This window comes from Pongo abelii, chromosome 8, assembly GCF_028885655.2.
Source record: "Pongo abelii isolate AG06213 chromosome 8, NHGRI_mPonAbe1-v2.0_pri, whole genome shotgun sequence".
NCBI lineage: Eukaryota > Metazoa > Chordata > Mammalia > Primates > Hominidae > Pongo > Pongo abelii.
This window is the reverse complement of record NC_071993.2, coordinates 138417271-138443410: the sequence shown is the minus strand read 5'-3', so window position 1 is coordinate 138443410 and position 26140 is coordinate 138417271. Positions and strand designations below refer to the sequence as shown.

Sequence of the window (26140 nt, the reverse complement as noted above, 5' to 3'; positions counted from 1 at the left end):
GCCATAGAATCTATTTGTATTGGTGAACCTTGTATTGGTGAAACTTGGAATCTTAACTTCTTAGATATTTTCATTTTGAAAGTATTAGTTGTTTGTAAAACGACAAAAGTAATTAATACAAAATGCAATACTGAAAGGAATATTATAAAATGTAGCCCTAAGCCTGCCTATGAAAATAATTTAAGAGTTAGAAAAGGAATACCCAGCGTTTCTCTTTTTCATGGTGGTCTCTCATCTCAGAGCAGAAACCCATTTCTTGCTGCGTGCTTGTGGTTTTGTGCTTAGAAGTTCTTTTTCAGTATTGAAGAATGCAATGTTGGTAATGCTTTGTGATGATTCAGATATGAAAACTTCTATAATTTTTTCTTTGATTGGTAAATATTTATAGTTTTTCTCGAGGAAATTTATCTGATAATCGAATACATCCATTTTGAAATTCCCTTTTCAAAGCAGTTATTCCAGCATGTTTTGGCATGAAGTTGAGTGGGTGGATTCAGGCTAATGCAGCTATCTTTTCTTGCTTGGCTTGCAGTGGCTGTTTGGTGGCCATTCTCCGTCCCTAGGACTGCCCCCCTCTTCCACAGTGGAGCTGGTGCCCATCTTCCCACATCTCTGCCCTTCTGCTCTTGCAGCCCCTATTGGGAAAAGTTGGATAGATAAAAGGATTCCTAACTGTAAGGTAAAAACGCAAGTGATTTAATTGGATAAGGGGCTTTTGATGATTAAGTTGTTGAACATCACCATAACAACAAAAATACCCATGTATTTTCTCATTGCCGTAAATTGGCCATCTAGGTATAGAAATAAATCATTTCAGGATTAGATTGATCTGTTCAAAAATATCAGCTGGTGGGGGGCATTTTGTTTTAGTTTAGGATATTTGGATTCCACAGGGCAATGTAAAATTTCCAATTTTTGAATCAGAGTCTTTTAAAAAATTTTTTTGTTTTTAAATTTGTAACCATTGATCAAAAATCTAGACTTAAACATTACACAATACCGGTTTAAGTTTTAAAAGTCAGTTTTTCTTCATATGATGCTTTAAGTTTTCATCTTTCTAATGGTTTGTTTTGCTTTCGGGTTCAAATTTACTGACTACATTTTGTTCACAAGGAAACTAAAGAAGTAAATTATTGACTTGTTGTACAGCTGAGTAATTATCTCATTGGGGTGATTCTTCAATCAGTGAACTGAACTGCTGGGCTGAAGTGACCAAGTCAATAGTTGAAGGCCAGCCCAGAAGACATTAACTAGAAGGTGATTGGTATCAAAGCCCTGTGGAACTTTCTTTAAGTTTTAGAATGATGTTTTTATAGAGTCCCCAAAAATAGAATGTTCAATGTTGGATCAACGTAAGGCAACATAAATATTTTCATAGTCATGTTCAGCTTTTATCATGCACCTTGCCTTAAATGTTATGCTTGCATTATTTTTGGACAGATCTTTTTTAATAATTCCTTTGCTCTGGACTCAACGTGGATACATCCTGAGGAGTCAAGATTTTTCCATGGGCATGAAAAGCCTCACTTGCTGGCAAATCAAGTAGCTGTGTCTCTGTCCAGGCCGGCTCCTGCCTCCAGGCCGCTCCCGACGGTGGTGTTAGCACCTCAGCCCATCCCAGGTTGGTACCCAAATAACATTGACAATGTGTGTTTCATTTTTGTTTCAATCATAAATTAGTTTTAGATATGAAAACCATACTCATCATTTTAATGAAACAATTATCTTGGTAAAATATAATTTCTTTTCACAAGCATGAAGCTTTTTTAAAAAAACTGGTCTTGGATAGCTTATCCACTCTTTTTTTCTGGGATGGGTGGTTATGAGATCTGATGTTAAAATGAAGAGATGGCTGAAGGGGTTTTCACAGAATTGTATTTGCAGTGCTCTGTTTTTAGGATTGGACCAGGTTTCCTGCTGATAGCTCTTAATAGGGGCACTAATTGATCAGTCTGCTCTTTAAAAAATGTTGCTTGTCTGTGGCGAGGTGCAAGGAATAACGTTTGCTGGTCTGTAGGACACAGGAACATGTGTGATCTCTGAATTTTGCCTTCACGTTGCGGGTGATAGTGAGATGGACTATCAAATGCCCTCTTTGAAAGATGGATTTTGTTCTATCTTTGGAGTCTAGTGACCTGAAAGAACATTTGTCCTGGAACAGACTCCCATGAAACAATGCCTGGATGAAAGATTGTATAATAAACCTATATAGTAACAGGGGAATATAATCATCTTATGAATTTTTAAATTGATTTTTAAAATCACCTTAACATGTGGATCATTTTATAAAAGCAAATGCTGCCTGTGCCAAAATTGTCGTGCAACACCTTCCATTATGGAATATTTTATGGCTTCAGAATTACATTACCTTCTTGTAATTTCCTACCTACCAAGCTTGTCTCAATATGTGTCTCTAAAATTTAGTAATAAGTTGTTCTTGTGGATAATGCAGTGCTGGTTTAGGAGATATATTTATTTTGTTCTCTGTTTGCCTGCACATTTATTCCAATTTGCTATGAATCTTGCTTAGTAATAAGTCAGGAAGAACAACTAAACTATTTGTGTTTCTCACAGGCCTAAATGATTTCTGACTGCAACTTGTCCTTGTAATTATGCATTAGGGATTAATTGAAATCTGAGTGAGCATGGTACATGCACACATTTATAAACATTTTACACTAAGATGATCATGTTTCCTATTTAATTTAATGATGATAAAAGATGATTCAGTGGCATGTGTTATATGAGGATGACATGACTTTGGAAGGTTCTTTTGGTATATGAAAAGGTAATATTTTAATTTCCTAATGCATTGGCAATAACTGTCATGAAAATAACCAGCAAATGTAGTTTAAAAAATGGTGAAATCAGCTCACCTGTTCCTACAAAGTCTTTATGTGAACTTTCCTTCTCTCAGTTCAACCCTGAGTATAATATAGACATTTTCCACCATGCTTTCACCTTCTTCTTAGGAAATTCATATATAAATGTGCTAAATATCTGTTTAGTTGGAGAAGCTTATGGCCACCTTTCATAGATTTTCCATCTTATGGACATTGTTTACTTACTATTGTGTGGCAAATATGCAATACTTCATTAGAAACATATTTGTATTGATTTTACCTTCTTTGATTTTTGGATGAATCTATTTTTTAAATTTTTACAAATTATTTTTACAATTTTTTGTGGGTACATAGTAGGTGTATATATTTGTGGGGTACATAGTAGGTGTATATATTTGTGGGTACATAGTAGGTGTATATATTTGTGGGCACATAGTAGGTGTATATATTTGTGGGTACATAGTAGGTGTATATATTTGTGGGTACATAGTAGGTGTATATATTTGTGGGTACATAGTAGGTGTATATATTTGTGGGGTACGTGAGATGTTTTGACACAGGCATGCAATGTGGAATAAGCACATCGTGGAGAATAGGGTATCCATTGATGGATCTATTTTTAAGAACAAAATAAAATAATATTTCTTATAAACATGATAAAGAGCAGAGTAACCTTTCATTTTCACCTAGTCTACTATTCAGCAAAGCTTAAGTTTTTCTCTTCTCTGCCTTTTTTGTTTTAATTTACGGATCATATGTGAATATAATACCTACAATTTTAATTATGTTTTGGGGAAAAATGTACCTGACACCAAAGGTAATTTAATAATAATCAAATGTATTTGTTTTGAGATGGTAATTTCTGAGTTTCTTCATGAAAACTTCACTTTTTTGATAAATTTCAGAATTCTTAGAATTTACCCAACTTTGGAATGCACATATTGAATGTCTCTTAGGCCAAAGAAAGCATCTAAGGGGTTATTTGTGTGTTCCTAACCGCTTAACAGAGAACTGGGATGGGGGAAAAGTAAAGGTGGTAGGTAGGGTAAGCTCCAAGTAAGTTAAAAATTCAGGTAAATCATTTTAATTTTACTGCAGTTAATGAGAAAATACAACTTTATTAAGACAGTCACACATAAATGTTCATATACGCTGTCATTACTAAAAATTACTATTGTTTTCATATCCTATTATGAATTGATAAATTTATATATTATATTTAATTTGTATCACAAATATATATTATAAAAGTATGCATTAACAAATATATGCATGTACTACATATAAAATATATAATGTATAAATCTGTTATATAATAGTTATATTACATCGATCAATCTTGTTATAAAGTTTTATATTCAGAAATAAGTGGCCTTAGAATCAGATATATTTTATCGATCCCCTTCAAGTTAATCAGTGAAGTAGAATTAGAGCTCCCAAAGAGCTGGAAGAGTGAATCAAACTCACTCATTTTAAACAGGTCTAGTGAGCTAAGCTTATTTTCCTTTCTTGGAGAGGTAGTAATTTTTCTGTAATGATCATTCTTTAAGGACTTTTAAAATTTGCACTGTTGTTTTAGGGATAATAGCAATTTATACTATGAACTCAAATGATGTAACCCAGAAGGCAGGTTTGTTTGAATGAACTGAATCGTTTGTTGAACTAAGTTGGAATCTCTGGTAGAGATGGGGGTGAGACTAATATCGGACCACCCCTCACTTACTGTTGATTAAGAATTAACTGCATGGCACAGAGTCTCAGATAATATAAGCACAATTTGGATGAATTTGGAAAAGCTATCTAAGCTTTAATAATCATTATAAAGGACCCCATTTTTATATACACTGCACTCATTCTTGACCAGGAGGATGATGGTCGCCTGTTATCAGGCTCCATTGTAAACAAGCCTGTTGGCCATTTTTGAGCCTCCCAAAGGGCCAACCTCTTTATGCCATCACCTCGGGGGCTAGCCCATCAACATATGACCTGGAGGAGAAATGCAAGTGGCATGTGCTCTCTGCAGGTGTTTGAGGAGAACCTTAGTGGGGGATCCTCAGGGAAGGCCTCTGAGGCCGATGCCACCTTGGGGCAGGAAGAGTCAAAGGAATTCCAAATGAAGGACATAGAATGTGCAAAGACACAAAATCAAGGGGAGCATTTTGTGATCAGGCAATTCCAAGTAGCCAAGTGTGGTTGGGCTGCTGGAGGAGATGTGGCAGGGATGGGCTCTGGGGCCTCTTCAAACAAGACCCATCACATGAGACCTGTGTTGTGAGTCAGTCCCCTGGATCCTCACGGACTGCTGGGGGACTTTACATCATTCTTCCACTCAGGATTCTTGTCTCCTCCAGGAAAGTGTGAACTTGTTCTCAGGAAGCAGAGGAGCCACAGAAGAGGCAGAGCTTTCTCACAGACCAATGCATCCAAGCATGCAAATAATTACACCTGCGCTAGAAACTGAGGTCTCCAATTAATAATTTTGCAGCTTTCAAAGAAATTCTTCCTGATCATTGTGAATGGGTTGAATGGAGAAATTATCTAGGATCCATTGATTACCAGACCTCAGAAGCTGATTCAGGGCTGGACAGGCAGGGAGAGGCCATCTGTTCCACAGTCACCGCCTCTTCGTCATCAGTGCCTGTGCATCAGCTGCCGCATCTCTGTCAACACCTCCCCACTCCCTGCAGTCCTGCCAGTCCCTCTTCTTCCCAGGAAGAAGGGGCTCACCTTGCATCTTAGGACATGTGGTTCAGCACAGGCAGATGTGGAGAAGGGTCTGGGTGGTAAGAGTACCCTCTAAGGAGTCTCTGTTTTCTACTTCTGAAAATAAGAGCTTCGGAGTCCTTCAAGCCATTCAGGAATTAAAGAACTTGTATCAAGAATATCAAGCAGTGGGAGGATAAAGTAGTTAATTTAGCTTCTGTCCAGCAAAGGCAAATGAAATAGAAGGATCTTGCTGGAAACTAGAGATTTATGTAAAAGTTGTCCATGTCCCATTGCCTGCCAGCTTAAGATCAAAGAGCCTGATTCTACCAACAAACACTGTGATGGGCAAACCAAACCAAAACAAAACAAACCACTGGCTGTACCTCTCTTCATTCAAAGATGACTAAGAGAGAGACAGTGAGAGAAAGTGGAAGATGAGATAGGGCATCTGAAGTATTCTGCTTCATAAAAGATTCATTTGCTCAAAAGCTCCAGAAGAGAAACATATCTGAGAAATGGATTGTGCACAGGAACTAGTAACCATTTTAGGCAAAACAACTTTTGCCTATCTTAATAGGTAAAAGAAAACAGAACATAGAAAAGCAGTAAAAGATAAGCTCAAAAGAGAGCTGGCCAATGTGAAAAGACAGTTTGAGGAAATGAGAAAAGAATGCAAGGAAACTTTTGAAAACTAGCAACTAAAATCATTGAAGAGAAGAATTAATTATGCATCTGATGAGAGAAGACAACATAGAAAGATTCTTAAGCATAAATAGATGTGACTGAAAATCAGATCATAACAGTGGGAGGTGATATCTGTATAAAATAGAAAGCAAACAACAAACCTATATTGCTTTGACATCCTTAAAAACACAGATTTCATGAATGGAAGAAAATTTTTGCAATCTATCCATCTGACAAGGGGCTAATATCTGGAATCTACAAAGAACTTAAACAAATTTGCAAGAAATAAACAAAACCCCATTACAAAGTGGGCGAAGGATATGAACAGACACTTCTCAAAAGAAGACATTTATGCAGCCAACAAACATATAAAAAAAGCTCATCATCACTGGTCATTAGAGAAATGCAAATCAAAACCACATTGAGATACCATCTCATGCCAGTTAGAATGGCGATCATTAAAAAGTCGGGAAATGACAGATGCTGGAAAGGATGTGGAGAAATAGGAACGCTTTTACACTGTTGGTGGGAGTGTGAATTAGTTCAACCATTGTGGAAGACAGTGTGGTGATTCCTCAAGGATCTAGAACCAGAAATACCATTTGAACCAGCAATCCCATTACTGGGTATATACCCAGAGGATTATAAATCATTCTGCTATAAAGACACATGTGCACGTATGTTCACTGCAGCACTGTTCATGATAGCAAAGACTTGGAACCAACCCAAATGCCCATCGACAATAGACTAGATAAAGAAAATGTGGCACATATACATAGTGGAATACTATGCAGCCATAAAAAAGGATGAGTTGATGTCCTTTGCAGGGATGTGGATGAAGCTGGAAACCATTATTCTCAGCAAACTAACCCAAGAATAGAAAACCAAACACCACATGTTCTCACTCATAAGTGGTCATTGAACAAGGAGAGCACATGGACACAGGGAGGGGAACATCACACACCAGGGCCTGTTGAGGGGTGGGGGGCTAGGGGAGGGATAGCATTAGGAGAAATACCTAATGCAGATGATGGGTTCATGGGTGCAGCAAACCACCATGGCACACGTATACCTATATAACAAACCTGCATGTTCTGCACATGTATCCCAGAACTTAAAGTATAATAATAAAAAAAAAAATTGAAAAAAAAAAAGAACTGGGAGGGCCTGGAAGTAAAAGATCTAGCTATGTTAATAGAGATTCTTTACAGATGCAAATTTTCCCCCACCAAAGATGGCTTGCAGGGCCATTTCAAGATATGGCAAAGAAACATGTTTTGGGGAAAATATTTTGGTTTTTCTTCCTTGTCTCATAAGGTTATACCAGAATCAGGTTGGAAAATAAGTCAATATATATAAGGTTAAATAAAACCCATCTGATGAGAAAAAGAAAAAAATATATATCTCCCCTTTCACAAAAAAACAAAAACAAATTTCAGCAGAAGTAGTAAATGGGTCAAAGCAAGCCATATATCCTGCTCACCGTATCCTGGAGGCATTTTATGAATGTTGGAGGCACTACTTAAAAGAACACAGAAATTGACACAGCTTCAGGCCATTTTGCAGTACTAGACAAGCTGGTTCATGGGGAAAAGTTTAGAGAATTATGAGGAAAGCATCTTATGATTGAAGCAATTTATGCCTCTCAAGAAGGTCATACAAATGCATTAGTATGGAAAAGATGTTCTTAAAAAAGCAGTCAATTGACTTTACCACACCTAATGTTTTCACCTCAAATTCTTTGTCTAAAATTAATGTTGCTGCTGCTCTGTCTACATCTTGTATTTTGTTCTTCTTATCAACTTTTGCCTTATTTTTGTTTTAAGCTCAGGTCAATTATTTAAACATACAATGTCTGCTGTTGCTTTTTGAAAATGAAGTTTAGCATATTTATATTTGATTTACTATGTGTATATTTATTTGTAATTATTACATTCTGCTTTTTTATTTTCCTTTGTTAGTCTTTTGATTTATTCTGTTTTTATATTTGTGGGTGACATTCACATTTTATTTCATTTTGTTTACTTTTGTTTTATATGGTTATTTCGAATGTGTTCACACTGATCCTGTTTTCTCAAGCACTTATCAGTATGTTTTTTTTAAAAAGCAGATGAGGTTACGTTTTCTCAGTTTTCAAATCATTGAAACACAATTACTTTAGAATTCTTCTATGAAATATGAGACATTTGGAAAAAGTTTATTTTATCAAATTTCATTTTTTTAAAATTTTCTCAGGTAAGTGATAAATACAGCTAAAACAAGAATTAACATTGGAGATGTCAGTTTTCAAAATATCTGTAATTATCAACAATTTCTGTTAATCCTTTAAGATATATGTGAATATTTGTTAATTTGGTTGCAGAAATGAGTGAAAAATTTAAAGCAATATTTTTATTTACAGGAGTTTTTTATGATAATTATAATCTGGATACATAAATTATGTCAGTAAAATTCAGGAGGTGAGAAAGAAGGATCATGAGAGTATAAAGCCTTTAAAAATCCTTCACGTTTGTTGAAAGCAGAAGGAGTAAGAAACCCCCAGTCTTGAAGACTAAATGAACAAAGTTACCTAGGACTGAAATTGACAAGGATTTCTTCCCACTAACCAGTTGCAAGTGCTGAGTAAAAAGCAATAACACCCTATCACTGGTGGAAGGAGAGGGACATATAGGAATCCTTTTCTGTGGTGCAGGGATGTAAGGCTGGCTGAAAGCTGGGGTAAGGGTACAAATACTGAAAAAGATTTTCATACACACCAGAATTTGTCTTAATCAAAATACATTTTTAAAGGATTTGAAGCTTGTGGTGCATTGAAGGCAACCATGACAACAAAATCCAAATCCAGGTCCACCCCCTGAATACACTGACAAAATTGCATTCACTTAACAGCTTGACATAAGAAGGGGTGTGCCCATTCCCAGGAGTAAACCGTATTTATCTCATTCATTGTTCTATTTATGATGCCTAGCACTTAATAAATAAAGTTACAAGACACACAAACCAAGCAAGAAGTGATAAGCTATTGACAAGATACAAAATAATCAACAGAATCAGACCCTAAGATGACACAGATGTTAGAATTATCAGATAGTTCTATGATTGACCATGATTAGCATGTTAAATTAACTCATGGAAAGGAGAGCAACGTGAATGAACAGAAGGAGAATTTCATCAGTGATATAAAAATATAAGAAAGTCAAATTAAAATATCAGAAAAAATGAAACATGGCATAATGAAAAATTACTTTGATGAACTCCTGCATAGATGTGATACAGCCAAGAATTAGTGAAATTAACGATAGATCAACAGACCTGTAACAAAAAGAGAAAGCAACTGAAAACATGGAACGCCCTTTTCCAGAGCCAGGAGAGAATATCAAATGGTTTAACTTATGTATAACTAAGTCTGAAAAGGGCAAGGAGAGAATATATAGAATATTTGAAGATGTAATGAACAAAGGAGATAAAAATGGACATTATGAAACTATAAATCCAAGAAGTTCAGCAAACCGTAAGACTAATAAATAGCAAAAACAAGAAAAAGCTGAAATTGAAAACTAGATGAATCACATTTAAACTTCTGATTCAAAGAACTTTATACCAAACAGAAACAATTATTGAAAGCTAAATGGAATAAAGATTTTTAACAAGCAAACAAAAGCTGAGAAGAATTCATTCTCTGTAGATTTGCAGTTCATGAAATTACAAAGAAGCTTGTCAGTCAGAAATAGTATACTAGCATAGAGAAAGTTACCTCTACACAAAAGAAGAGTGCTAGAGATAGAATACGTTAAGGTAAAATATATATTTTTCTGTTTTTAATTGTTTTAAAAGATAACTGACAGTATAAAGAGCAAAAGATAGTTATATAATGCTTAAAATTATACACAAAATAAAAATGTGTGTCAAAGATTTCACAAAGAATGTTAGGAAGGAATTGGAAGTGTGGAATTGTAAGGCTATTGTACTATACATTATGTGCTATAGTATCATTTGAAGGTGACAAGTTAAAGACATACTTTATATCTTTTGAAGATATATGTCTTTAAATTCACTATCCAATCGGATTAAAAACAAAACTATGCAAAAAACCACCTGTAAGTCAACTGGGAATTAAAGGGGACTTCCTCAAATTGACGGAGGACATCTAAGGAAGATCTACAGCTAGCATTGTACTTAATAGTGGAAGGATAATGTTTTCCCTCTAAGATGAAGATAAACTTTGTCTTCGAAAGATTTAAGATATCTTCAAAAGATATAAAGCAGTAGAGCAGCAGACACTTAAAACTGTAAAAAGAGTTATAACTAGTAAAATAATTATGGAGATAAAAATGATATGATAATAAACAACCCAAAAACAGACAAAACAAGAAAGCAAAGGATCAAAGTAAAGTTGGAACAAATATTTTAAAGACTATAAAATGGTAGATTTAAATATAAAGATCTAACCTCCCTAATGAATAGACAGAAGTTTTCAGGTTTTCGGTTCCAAATATATGATGTCTATAAAAACTCACTTTTCATAAGAAGACAGAATGAGCATAAAAACAAAGTCTGGAAAAGATATAAAATGTAAATACAAATCAAAAGAAAGCTGAAGTGACTGTATTAATATTTGACAAATTAGATTTCAGAGCAAAAAGTATTGCTAGGGATAAAAATTTCTAATAAAATCTAATCAAATGAATTTAATCTAATAAAATCTAATAATTTAATCTAATAAAAGAAATTCACAATTCAAAACAAACTGATAGAAAGGAACAAAAAAATAGACAATTGTGTTTATAATTGGAGAGTTCAACATCTCTCAGTAATTGATGCAGCATGAAAGCTCATCAGTGAATATCAGTGAGAATTTAGAGAACTTAAATAATACTCTCCAACAACTTGACCCGATTGACATGTATAGAACATTCTAATTTACAGTAACAGGGTATATATTTTTATCTGCACATGAAACATTCATCCATACCATATTATAGGCTATAAAACAAGTCAAAAATTTTAAATAATTAAAAGTAGGGCCGGGCACTGTGGCTTATGCCTCTAATCCCAGCACTTTGGGAGGCCGAGGTGGGCAGATCACCTGAGGTCAGGAGTTTGAGACCAGCCTGGCCAACATGGCAAAACCTCGTCTCTACTAAAAATACAAAAATTAGCTGGGCGTGGTGGTGTGTGCCTGTAGTACCAGCTACTTGGGAGGCTGAGGTAGGAGAATCACTGGAACCCAGGAGGTGGAGGTTGCACTCAGCCGATATCGTGCCACTGTACTCCAGCCTGGGCAACAGAGTGAGATTCTGTCTCAAAAAAAAAAAAAAAAGTATACACAATTTATTTTCCAACCACAACAAAATTAAGTTAGAAATCAGTAACAAAGATATCCGGAAAACCTCCAAATGTTTGAAAATAGAACAGAATGCTCCTAAGTAATGCATAGGTCAAAGAAAAAGTGACAGAGGAAATAAGAAAATACTTTGAATAGAATAAAAATGAAAATAAAAGAAAATCAAAATCAATATCACAAAAAAGTCTTGTGGGACATAGCTTAGATGGGCATTTATAGCATTAAAACGCCTATATTAAAAGAACAAGAAATACCTCAAATTAATGATTTAAGCTTAACCTTAAGAAACTAGAAAATGGAGAAGTAATTAAATCTAAGGATATAGTAAAGATAACAGCCGAAATTAAAAAGTTAAAAAACAGAAGAATATAAGCAAAATCAATGAAAACAAAACTTCATTTTTTAGGAAGATCAATAGAATTTATAAACCCCTGGCTATAAAGAATTAGAGGAAAGACGACACAGATTACTGATGTCAGGAATGAAAAAAAGACATTATTATGGTCTTAACACTAACCATGCAATAGAAAATATAAACTATAATCATAAATGCAACAGCTTAGATGAAATAAGTTATTTGAAATAGAAATAGAAAACATGAATAGAAATAGAAATAGAAAACATGAATAACTCTGTATCTGATAACAACATTAAGTTTATGATTTAACTCTTCCAAGAGGAAGACATTCAGTCCCTGACAGCTTCACTGGTGAGGTCTACCAAATATTTAGGGAAGAAATTATACACAAATTAAAATAAACTTGTTCAGAAAATAAAATGAAGTAATATTCCCTAAGTAATTTTTTTCTAAGGTAGCCATTACCCTTACACAAAAACCAATTTTTTTTTTTTGGTTTCTGGTTTTTTGGTTTTTTGGTTATTACAGAGAGAAAATAGCAGACCAATACACATTTTGAACATACATGCAAGAAGGCTCAAGATAACATTAACAAATCAAATCCAGCCATATTTAAAGTTGATAATATATTATGACTGAGAGTTTTTTGTTTTTTATTTTTTTTGGAATCCAATGCTTGTTCAACATTAGAAAATCCATCAATGCTATTTATCAAAAGACAAAGAAGAAAAGTAAAAAGTTTATTTCAATAGATTCAGAAAATGCATTTGTCAAATTCACCATCCATTCAGATTAAAAACAAAACAATACAAAAAACCACATGTAAGTCAACTAAGAATTAAAGGGGACTTCCTCAAACTGACAGAGGACATCTAAGGAAGATCTACCACTAACATCAAACTGAATAGTGGAAGGATAATGTTTTCCCTCTAAGATGAAAAACAAGGCAAGGATTTGTGCCGGGAGCCCTAGTTGTGCAACAAGGCAAAAAGTAAAAAGAAAAGAAAGATATACAAACTGGGAAGGAAGACACAAAACTGTCTCTATGTGCAGACAAATGACGATATAGACTATCTCAAAGAGTCTACCAAAAGCTACTAATACGAATAAGGAAGTTTAGCAAGGTTGCAGGATGCAAGATCAATGTACAAAATTCAATTGTACCCGTGTATTACTGGTAATAAACAATTGGAAGTTAAAATAAAATACAAGTACCTTTAAAATTGCACCAGAATCATGAAGTATTTAGGGATTAACCTAATAAAATATGTGAAAACCATGAAACATTAATGAAAGAAATCAAATAAGACATTAATAAATGGAGGGATAGACTGGAAGGCTCAATAATGTTAAGATTTCTCTTCTGCCCAGATTGATCTACATGTTTAATGCAACCCAAAACAAAATCCCAGTTTCATGCAAATTGACAAGCCCATGCAATAATTAATATGGACAGGCAAAGGAAGTGGAATCATCACAATAGTTCTGACGAAGAAAACGACTGTAGAGGACACAGGCATAGCTGATCCAAACGCTGATGACAAATCACCAGGAACTAAGGCTTTGTGCAGTTGGCAATAGCATAAGAATAAAGACCAATAGAACATCGTAGTAGACCATCCAAAAGTAGACACATGCACGTATGGCCAATTGATTTTTTTACAAGGGCACAAAGAAAAATCAATAAAGAATAGACCATCTTGTCAACAAATGACTTTGGAACAAGTGAACATCTATCTGTCTTCAAAATAAGCAAACAATCCTTGATCAATACATTTTACTATATATAAAAAAGAACTCAAAATAGATGGTTGATCGAGTTGTGAAACCAAAAACTAAATTCTGAAGAAAACATTGAAGAAAAATGTTGTGACCTTGGATTGGACAAATATTTTTAATACATGACACCAAAAGCATGAACCACATTAGAAAATGCATTGATGACTTGAACTTCATCAAAATTAAAAAAAAGCTGTTAGTCTTTGAAATCACTTTTCATAAAATGAAATAACAGAAAAAGAAAAGCCACACAGTGGGAAAAATACTCACAAAACATATATCTGATAAAGACCAGAGCATACAAAGGACCTTCAAAACTTAGTCATAAGAAAAAAAACAATCCAACAGAAATGGACAAAATATATGACCAGACACATCACCAACAAAGAAAGATGGATTGCCAATAAGCACAGGAAATAGGGAGGGATTTGTGAAAGTCTACAAAATTATAGCTAGAGAGCAGGAATAAGTTCTAGAGGTTGTTACCACTGTAGGGTGACTACAGGTGACAACAATGTAATATATAGATTCAAACAGCTAGAAGGAGGGTTATTGGAATATTGAATGTTCCCAACCACAAAGAAATGGTAAATGTTTGAGAGGATGGATGTGCTCATTGTCCTGATCTGGTCACTAGACTTCATATGGCTCAAATTATCACTATATACCCCAGGAATATGTATTGTTATTTTATGTAAGTTTAAAGAAAATTAAATAAAATTTTTAAAAATGTTCAACATCATATTTCATTAGCAAAATGCAAGTTGAATCCATGATCGGAGTCCCTACATACTTATTAGAATGGCGATCCTGAAAACAAAACAAGGACAGAACCTGGCAATACCACGTGGTGGTGAAGATGTGGCACAGCTGAAGTTTTCATAACTTGGTGGTGGGAATGCAACACGGAACAGTCACTTTGAAAGGCAGTTGAGCAGGGTATTATTAACACCCTTATTCTAGTACCCAATAATCTCACTCTTACATATTTGTTCTAGAAACATAAAAAGATGCCCATAGCAACCTGCACACAGATGTTTGTAGTAGCTTTATTCCTAAGCGATGTTGGCTGGTGAATGGGTAAACAAATTTGGTTAGATCCAAATAATGGACTGTGACGCAGAAATAACAAGAAACACACTTCTTACATGTGCAATGATATGAGTGGATCCCAAAAGCATTATGCCAGTGAAGGCATTCAGGATCATTTATGTCATATATTATTCCACTTTTGTGACATTCTAGGCAAAGCAAGACTATAAGAACAAAAAATACCACAGTGATTTCCAGGAGGTGGGGGTGGGACAAGGGTTTTGACAACAACAGGTCAGAGGGCAGGTTTGGGGATGGTGGACATTTATCTGGCCTCAGTGGTTCCATAAGTGTATACATTTATTAAAAGCAGAGGACTGTACACAGAATGTAAATAGCACCTGAGTGCATCCAACTTAAAAAAAAAAAAAGGCTTAAAAGACATACCCAACAAAATGCCAGGATTTTGTTTGATCCTGGTTTGAATAAAACCAAACAAAAAAAAAATGGACAATAGAAGAAAACACTGACTATGTATTTAGTAATTTTAAGTAATTACTGTTAATTTGTTGGAGTGATGAGTTCTATGCTCATGTTTTTCAAAAGAACTCATAATTTAGAGATGTCTTCTGAAACATGGAAGGGTGAGATAAAATGTCACGGGTTTACTTTAGAATAATCCTGGCATGGGAGCTAGGTTGGTGGTGTTGACCTAAAAGGAAGAAACGGAGGCAAAATTAATACAGAGAGTTTATTTGGGCCAAGGTTGAGGACAGCTGCTCTGCGGAACATTTCCAGGTTGCTTTGGGGAGTGCTCTGGAGAACGAAGGAAAGGCTCAGATTTTTAAAGAGATAATGGACAAATCAGGAGGGGGCAGTTACAGAAGTGGCTCACCAGAGATTCTGCTTGGTTTACAGAAGTGACATTGGTTAGTGATGGGCTACACCGTGTGGCGCTGTAGAGTGTATGGCCTTTGATGGAGACTTGGTGGCACAGCAGGTGGCTTCAGGAGGCCATGATTTAGCTCAGGGGCAGGGAGGTGACTGCTGTTGCATTCCAAAGCCTCTCTGGGCCTGATCATTTATTATTTTTTATTTTTTTATTTTTTATTTTTTTTTTGAGACCCAGTCTCACTCTGTTGCCCAGGCTGGAGTGCAGTGGCGTGATCTCAGCTCACTGCAAGCTCCACCTCCCGGGTTCATGCCATTCTCCTGCCTCAGCCTCCTGAATAGCTGGGACTACAGGCGCCCGCCACCACGGCCGGATAACTTTTTGTATTTTTAGTAGAGACGGGGTTTCACCGTGTTAGCCAGGATGGTCTCGATCTCCTGCCTCGTAATCTGCCCACCTCGGCCTCCCAAAGTGCTGGGATTACAGGCTTGAACCACTACGCCCAGCCTGGGCCTGATCATTTAAAGGGGCTCCCATTCTTCAGATATAAAGTTTCCTTTGTTTTTTTTTCTTCCCACAGTGTAAAAACAGGGACACCGGTTCCTTACACTATGATTTACTGTTGTTGAAAGACTTCATAATAAAAGTTAAAGAAAAAACGTAAAAAAATGAGATTCTACATAATACCAGGATGTACACTCAGGAAATTACAGAGAGCAATTGCCTGGGCCTTACCTACAGCCGCCATGCATCCGAACCAGAAAGACAGTGATGGACTATAGGGAAATGCCTATCAACCATGAAGTTAAAAGGCTACAAAAAATAATGAGTGAAACATAAGTAAAAATTACAAATATAAACTCATAAATAAAATTACCCAACCTGAAGTCCATCTATTAGAATTAAAAAGTTGCAGTTTGTAAGAGTTAAAGAAAGAGGAAAGAAACATGAAATGTGGCTTAACAGTTAAAGACAGATTTATTTTAGAGAAAATAAACCTGAGAGGGGCTTCTGATGGATTTCGGTCAGGAGCACTTTCTCTTACAGACTAAGAGTATAGATTGGTTTTAGGGTGGGGGGGGGGCTTATCACAAGCTTGGGATGTTTCTGTGTGAGGGAGAAATTTTATGGTGGGGTGGGAATGTCTCTGGGCAGAGGAGAGGTTGTCTTGGGGCTGACATCTTCCCAGCCGGAGAGGGGTTATCTCAGGGCTGGCATGTCTCTGGTCGGGGAGGGGTTTGGAATGTTTCTGGTAGGAGATGTTATTTGTGGTTTATGGTCATGCTGACTTTAGCCATTAGGCCGATGGCCTTTGGATTTAGACTGTTTTTGATCAAGGTGAACTTTAGCACGATGGTGCTTGTTCAAGACGGCGATACCCCTGCACTGTCACAGTCAAACAGCACTGCAAGTCTAAAGCCTGGAATGATGATGATGTTAAACCTGAAACCATCAGCACTGCAGAAATTAGCTTTCAAATCCAGGCATTAGAAAACTCAAGGAGAAAAAGGAAAATATGGGGAAGCATATGATAAAAAATAAAGGCAGGCATTGATGATTTTAAAAACAGAAATAAGACCGGGCATGGTGGCTCATGCCTGTAATCCCAGCACTTTGGGAGGCTGAGGCAAGCAGATCACTTGAGGCCAGGAGTTTGAGACCAGCCTGGCCAACATGGCAAAACGCTGTCTCTACTAAAAATACAAAAATTAGCCAGGCACGGTGGCGTGTACCTGTAATCCCAGCTACTCGGGAGGCTGAGGCAGGAGAATCACTTCAACCTTTGAGGTGGAGGTTGCAGTGAGCCGAGATCATGCCTCTGCAATGCAGTCTGGACAACAGAGCAAGATTCTGTCTCAAAAATAAAAAAAAACCAGAAATAAATTAAAATGATTAAAAATTCTCATGGACACGAAAACAAATTACATGAAAAAAACAATAAATGGAGCTATCACTGCTCCACATTTGTAATTTTTAAGTAATTAGATAAACTATTTTGGGAGACACGATGGGCAATTCAACTTGAACCACGATGTGGCAGCTGCATAAAAAGCTCCATCTGCACCTGAGATGCCACAGGTTTCAGTGGTAAAATCTCCCAGACTCCGAGGAGAACATTCTCAAGATAGAAGAGCTTGTTTCCAAACATGGAATACGGTGAAACTCTAAATAGAAGTTGATTACCAATGTTTTTTAAAAATAGAAAAAATGGAAACAAACATTATACAGACAAATCTCAGTCATAAAGATAGCTATACAAATCCTACGAAGTATTGTTGAAAATGTAACAGAACAGTAACAATAACATCTGTAAGAATCCAGTAGAATATGCATTTCATCAACAGCATCATATTATGAAAGGCAGTGACAATAGTATCATCTCTGTGTGTTTATAAGAAAAACAATATCCCATCAGTGGACCACAGAAAGATGCATCGTTTGATAAAAATGCAAATGAAACACCGTTTAAAAAGTCAGAAAACTAAAGAATGAAGGTGAACCGGATACAGAATAATTAGCTAAAAACCGCCACACTGTTACTAGTCCTTGGATAGTTGGAGTCACTGTTTATCGTTTTACTGAAACTGTTTTCAGGAAGTTCTAGCCAATGCAATAAGAAATAAAATAGAAATATGAAATCCTACTTGGTTATATACTTTTACATTTTGAGAACTAGAGACAGTCAACTTAACAACTCAGAATTAAAAAACCAACAAATGGATTGATAAAATATTAGCATATGAAAATAATATGTTTTTGACATATTAGTAGTTATTTAGATGTTGTAATTGAAGAAAATACTCTATTCACATAGCATAGAAAACTGCACAAAATACCTATGAACAACTATCAACACAGGTAGATGGATCATAACCTTTACTTATGTGTGAAATCTAAACAGAGAAAACGAGAAGAACATTCTGAGAAGTAATTTTTTTTTACAGTTACTATGGTCTTGGATGGGAAAGTGGTGCATTTAGAAATGCTGTTTATGGAATATACACATGAGATTATTAAAGGTATCTAGCTATATATATCTTGGCTATATAGGATCCCAGATATATATGAAATATATGGGATTAAAATTATTCCAAAGTTACATCAGTTTTTAAAATATGTGGTACTGACATAGTAATCTACACATAGGTCAATGTAATGAATTTTACAAGCATTGTTATATGTGACAGTTTATTCTAATATTATAATAAAAATAGACATAAACGGAAGACAGAATAATTATAAATGATCCTTGTGCAATATGTGGCTTACTCATAAGTCATTCAAGGAATGTAAATTTAAACCACCAAGTGGAATGTTCTCCTTAAATTAGCACCGATTTTCAGAACACATTGGCTTTTTACTCAGCATTCACAACAATGCCATAGTTAGTGAATTCTTTCTCGTGCTCTGTGAGAAGTGGGATGCAATGGGCCACGCCTGCAGCATAACTTTTAGATCCTTTAAATAAGCCAATATAACTTCATTCAGTGATTCTAGCTCCAGGGAGGTTAGAGAAAGAGCATGTGTGTATGAACCGTGGTAGTGCGCAACATTATTCATAATGCCAAAAGGAAAAATAAAACCTCCAATGTGATAAGTGTTTACGTGAATTATGATACATCTACATTAAAAAATGGATGGCCTTCAGTCATGAATAAAATCATGCTTAGAACATGACTTACAGTGACAAAAGAAAATGCTCTTGTTTTGTTTTAATATTAAGGTTTTTTTTTTTTTTTTTTTTTTTTGAGATGGGGTTTCACTCTTGTTGCCCAGGCTGGAGTGCAATGGTGTGGTCTCAGCTCACTGCAACCTCCGCCTCCCAGTTTCAAGCAATTCTCCTGCCTCAGCCTCCTGAGTAGCTGGCATTACAGGCATGCACCACCACTCCCAGCTAATTTTGTATTTTTAGTAGAGATGGGGTTTCTCCATGTTGGTCAGGCTGGTCTTGAACTCCCAACCTCAGGTGATCTGCCTGCCTCAGCCTCCTAAAGTGCTGGGATTACAGGCGGGAGCCACCATGTCTGGCCTAATGTTAAGTTTTTAAAAGTAGGCTTCAAATTGAACAATAGGATCCAAAGTTGGAGCGCAGTATATCCGTGTGAACATGTACACACCTGCTCACACACAGCGGTGCACACATACACTCTCACACACACAGATAAGAGATGGAGGCAGTGCACACCTGCTCACACACAGCAATGCACACACACACACTGATAAGAGATGGAGGCAGTGTACACCTGCTCACACACAGTGGTGCACACATACACTCACACACACACACTGATAAGAGATGGAGGCAGTGCACACCTGCTCACACACAGCGGTGCACACATACACTCACAAACACACACCAATAAGAAATGAAGGCAGTGTACCACAATGTCAGACATGTGCACACCTGCTCACACATGGTGCACACACACACTCACACACACACACTGATAAGAGATGGAGGCAGTGCACACTTGCTCACACACAGCGGTGCACACATACACTCACACACACACCGATAAGAGATGGAGGCAGTGCACACCTGCTCACACACAGTAGTGCACACATACACTCACCGATAAGAGATGGAGGCAGTGCACACCTGCTCACACACAGCAGTGCACACATACTCTCACACACCAATAAGAGATGGAGGCAGTGCACACCTGCTCACACACAGTGATGGACACATACACTCACACACACACACCGATAAGAGATGGAGGCAGTGCACACCTGCTCACACACAGCGATGCACACATACACTCTCACACACACCGATAAGAGATGGAGGCAGTGTACACCTGCTCACACACAGTGGTGCACACATACACTCACACACACACTGATACGAGATGGAGGCAGTGCACACCTGCTCACACACAGCGATGCACACATACACTCACACACACACTGATAAGAGATGGAGGCAGTGCACACCTGCTCACACACAGCGTTGCACACATACACTCACAAACACACACCGATAAGAGATGAAGGCAGTGTACCACAATGTCAGACGTGCACACCTGCTCTCACACAGCGGTGCACACACACACACACACTGATAAGAGATGGAGGCAGTGCACACTTGCTCACACACAGCGGTGCACACATACACTCACACACACACCAATAAGAGATGGAGGCAGTGCACACCTGCTAACATACAGCGGTGCACACATACACTCAACTGATGAGATGGAGGCAGTGCACACCTGCTCACACACAGCGGTGCACACATACTCTCACACACCGATAAGAGATGGAGGCAGTGCACACCTGCTCACACACAGTGATGGACACATACACTCACACACACTCACCGATAAGAGATGGAGGCAGTGCACACCTGCTCACAGTGGTGCACACACACTCACACACCGATGAGAGATGGAGGCAGTGCACACCTGCTGACACACAGCGGTGCACACATACACTCACACACACACACACCAATAAGAGATGGAGGCAGTGCACACCTGCTCACACACAGTGATGGACACATACACTCACACACACACACCGATAAGAGATGGAGGCAGTGCATACCTGCTCACACATAGTGGTGCACACATACACTCACACACACACCGATGAGAGATGGAGGCAGTGCACACCTGCTTACACACAGTGGTGCACACATACACTCACACACACACACCGATAAGAGATGGAGGCAGTGCACACCTGCTCACACACAGTGGTGCACACACACACACACACCGATGAGAGATGGAGGCAGTGCACACCTGCTCACACACAGCGGTGCACACATACACTCACACACACACACCGATAAGAGATGGAGGCAGTGCACCACAATACTATAGATGTGCCTTTCTGGATGCTGGGATAAGTGGGCACTTTTATTTCCAACTACATCATATCTTTTTTTTTCGTATTTAATGAGTATTATTTTTATAATCAGAAACATGCCATTAATATATGAAAATGCATCTTTTTTTCTTTATGCTGTTGAGAATGAGAGTATCACCTGCTGTTAGAGACTCTTCTCAGTCACGTGACGCTCACGAAATGAAGAGAATGCTGTCTTGTCCGTCTGTTCCAAAAAGAAACGCCTGTGCTAAGGCGATGCTTGATTAAAAAAAAAAAAAAATCAAGACTTTACTATAGCAAAACAATGTTTTTAAAATTCAGTTTATTTGAATCATGTTATGTCAGGAAATAGGAAGAGCTTTTAATAATTCTGTAACCCTGACTTTTGAAATTTTGTATCAGTTTTGGGAATGCGTAGCAGATTCCGTGTCTAGGGCTGCGGTAACAAAATTCCACAAATGGTGTGGCTGAAGTTCACAGAAACGTGTTCCCTCTCAGCTCGGGAAGCCAGAAGCTGGAAATGTCTAAGTCCCGGGTTGGCTCCCGCTCGAGGCACTGAGGCAGGGTCTGTCCGGTGCCCTCCCCTGGCTCCTGGTGTCCTTGGCCTTCCTGGGCAGTTCTTGGCTCGGAGCTGCATCCTCCAACCTCTGTCTGTGTGGTCACGGGGCCGCCTTCTCTGTGGGTCTCTGCGTGGCCTCTCTTTTTTCTTACAAGGACACCTTGGATGTAAGACCCTCTCATCCAGCATGACAGCATCTTAACTCGTTTCATCTGCAAAGATTCTACTTCAAGTAAGGGCCCGTTCCGAGGTAATTTTTATAGGCACAGAGCTTGACATCCGGACGGGACTTCCATTCTCTCCGTGCAGAGAACCCTGCTGATATTGGGGTGGAGGGCAGGCCCTGGGGGGTAGCACCTACCTCCCGGCACAGCGGGCATCCCACAGTGCGTCTGTCCTGAGAGGGTCAGTCTGGTCCCACCTGAAGGTCTGCATCCACGTGACCATAATGAGATGGAGGTTGGAGAGTAAAATGCAGGTGGTTAGTTACTCCTAGTCAAGAGGAAGCACCTGCTTACTAGGAAATTAAACTGTGGGCTCGGTTTCTCAAACTGGGTTGGGTGCCCAGTGCCGAGTGGTTTCTGAAGTTATAGGATGAACAGATAAATCATTCTGAATCTGCACTTTTCCTTAGAGAGTTGGGGGAGTAACACTTCTTTTATGCTATGGAAGAACAGACTGATTTTACCATCACAGACAAGCCTTCAGAGACTGGCAGGCTTGTGGTGGCCGGTTCAGGCTCTGCCTCTCGTCCTGCTGGAATCGTCACAGGTCCCCAGTTCCAGAGAAAGCTATGGAGAAGCACATGCAAAAAAGTACTGTAGATTACACCATCTGGAAGAAGTCTGAAAAATACTTGTGTGTGGAAAACATTTGTCCAGAGCCACCTTCTAGTCTATTGTTTAAAATTGTTGTTGGAGGAGTGACATCATGTCATTACTGAGAGCACAGACTTTGCCCACAGACTGCCGGGTTCAAAATGGCCTGTCACTCGCCAGCTGCCTGACCTTGAGATGATGACTGAACACCCCTCTCCCTCAGTGTTCTCATCTGTGAAGTGGGATTATTGCAAGAATTAATTGCATTATGATTATTTTAATAATTGATATGGATGGCTACTGCTCCTGTGGTATCCGCAATGCCCGGCTTATTTCGACCGTTCCCATAGATGCTCCCTGAGTAAGCCCACTCTAGATGGCAAGGAGGTGGACACTGGCTTGGAAGTAATCTAGTGAGTCAGACAGACCTTTGGATCACTTTATATTTTCTCTATATCTGGACTGTACTTCAAGGTGCCATTTATGTAAAAAATGGTTGTGTCCCCAGACTCATTGGTAAATTATTCAGACATCAACTAAAATGGGCAGACTGCATAGGTAATGAAATTAAGTAAGATTTGTGTTTACCAACATAATTCATATCATTTTAAACAACTAGGAATCTGTCCTGGTGACCATTATATTCCTTGAATTTATGAGTGACAAGCCACAAAATAATGAATCGATTTGCCAAAAGATTAAAATCCTAACTTACAGATAGGATACAGAATCACTGTGTTGGTGTGGAGACTATTAAGAAAATAAGTATGGAGAGGTCAGAATTCCATGATAACTATGGACTTTAGCATCTAAATGAGAGATTGTTATTCCCCTACTTTCTTCTTACTGGAAGTTTCCAGTTTCTGATACCTATTCTAAAGTAACATTCTCCAGCAGAAATACAATGCTAACATCACATGGAATTTAAAATTTTCTGGCACTCATGTTTGTAAAAGTATAACAAAACAGGTGAATTTTAATAATTTGTTAATTTAGTTCAATATATTCAGAACATTATTATTCCAGCATGTAATTATGTAAAAGTTTAAGTCTTTAATCCATCTTAAATTGATTTTTGTATAAGGTGTAAGGAAGGGATCTGGTTTCAGCTTTCTACATATGCCTAGCCAGTTTTCCCAGCACCATTTATTAAATAGGGAATCCTTTCCCCATTGCTTGTTTTTCTCAGGTTTGTCAAAGATCAGATAGTTGTAGATATGCGGCGTTATTTCTGAGGGCTCTGTTCTGTTCCGTTGATCTATATCTCTGTTTTGGTACCAGTACCATGCTGTTTTTGTTACTGTAGCCTTGTAGTATAGTTTGAAGTCAGGTAGCCTGATGCCTCCAGCTTTGTTCTTTTGGCTTAGGATTGACTTGGCGATGCGGGCTCTTTTTTGGTTCCATATGAACTTTAAAGTAGTTTTTTCCAATTCTGTGAAGAAAGTCATTGGTAGCTTGATGGGGATGGCATTGAATCTGTAAATTACCTTGGGCAGTATGGCCATTTTCACGATATTGATTCTTCCTACCCATGAGCATGGAATGTTCTTCTATTTGTTTGTATCCTCTTTTATTTCCTTGAGCAGTGGTTTGTAGTTCTCCTTGAAGAGGTCCTTTACGTCCCTTGTAAGTTGGATTCCTAGGTATTTTATTCTCTTTGAAGCAATTGTGAATGGGAGTTCACTCTTAAACGTTAGACCTAAAACCATAAAAACCCTAGAAGAAAACCTAGGCATTACCATTCAGGACATAGGCATGGGCAAGGACTTCATGTCTAAAACACCAAAAGCAACGGCAACAAAAGCCAAAATTGACAAATGGGATCTAATTAAACTCAAGAGCTTCTGCACAGCAAAAGAAACTACCATCAGAGTGAACAGGCAACCTACAAAATGGGAGAAAATTTTTGCAACCTACTCATCTGACAAAGGGCTAATATCCAGAATCTACAATGAACTCAAACAAATTTACAAGAAAAAAACAACCCCATCAAAAAGTGGGCAAAGGACATGAACAGACACTTCTCAAAAGAAGACATTTATGCAGCCAAAAACCACATGAAAAAATGCTCACCATCACTGGCCATCAGAGAAATGCAAATCAAAACCACAATGAGATACCATCTCACACCAGTTAGAATGGCAATCATTAAAAAATCAGGAAACAACAGGTGCTGGAGAGGATGTGGAGAAATAGGAACACTTTTACACTGTTGGTGGGACTGTAAACTAGTTCAACCATTGTGGAAGTCAGTGTGGCGATTCCTCAGGGATCTAGAACTAGAAATACCATTTGACCCAGCCATCCCATTACTGGGTATATACCCAAAGGACTATAAATCATGCTGCTATAAAGACACATGCACACGTATGTTTATTGTGGCATTATTCACAATAGCAAAGACTTGGAACCAACCCATATGTCCAACAATGATAGACTGGATTAAGCAAATGTGGCACATATACACCATGGAATACTATGCAGCCATAAAAAATGATGAGTTCATGTCCTTTGTAGGGACATGGATGAAATTGGAAATCATCATTCTCAGTAAACTATTGCAAGAACAAAAAACCAAACACTGCATATTCTCACTCATAGGTGGGAACTGAACAATGAGAACACATGGACACAGGAAGGGGAACATCACACTCTGGGGACTGTTGTGGGGTGGGGGGAGGGGGGAGGGATAGCATTGGGAGATATACCTAAAATATAATAATAATGAATAAATTAAAAAAAAAGTTTACTAAAATAAAAAAAAATATGTAAAAGTTATGGGTGAGATATTTACCTTCCTTCTTTGATATTCTCTTTGAAATCCAGTGTATATCTGATGTTCGCAACACATCTCGATTTAGGCCAGCCCAGGTCAGGGGCTCTAGCCATATGGAGCTAACGCCTCCCATGTGGGAATGGCAGTGCCGGAAGATAACAACCAAGCTCATTTGTGAAGATCTCAGAGATCTGTTTGTGAGTATAGTTTATAGATAATTCAATGAGGCCTAAAGACAACATTTCAAAGAAATTTGCTTCATGCCTATTTGTTACCAAATGGAACCCAAATGTGACCTCTCTATTTCTTTGATCTTATGAGAATAGCTAAAGGATCCATTTTAATCTACATATATGGTATTTAAATGGTGTACACTTATATAGTATTTATATACACGAATGATTTGCCTTTTATTTTTTCCAGTATAAAAATAATTCATATTTGTTAGATATGAAACATTTATAAATTATTAAAATGTAGAAGGAAGGGAAAAAAGTCACTCCCAGCCCCA

The 26140-nt window shown here is 37.6% G+C and overlaps 1 protein-coding gene across 2 annotated transcripts in view; it reads left to right on the top strand.

The window, feature by feature from the left end:
* Positions 1 to 26140, top strand: part of TCERG1L (transcription elongation regulator 1 like) — a 228086-nt gene that overhangs the window by 1859 nt on the left and 200087 nt on the right. For both annotated transcript variants that reach the window (XM_009245942.3, XM_054523071.2), the window contains exons 2-3: positions 533 to 679; positions 1441 to 1621. In XM_009245942.3, the coding sequence (XP_009244217.3) occupies positions 533 to 679; positions 1441 to 1621 (328 nt within the window). The remainder of the gene's footprint in view (positions 1 to 532; positions 680 to 1440; positions 1622 to 26140) is intronic.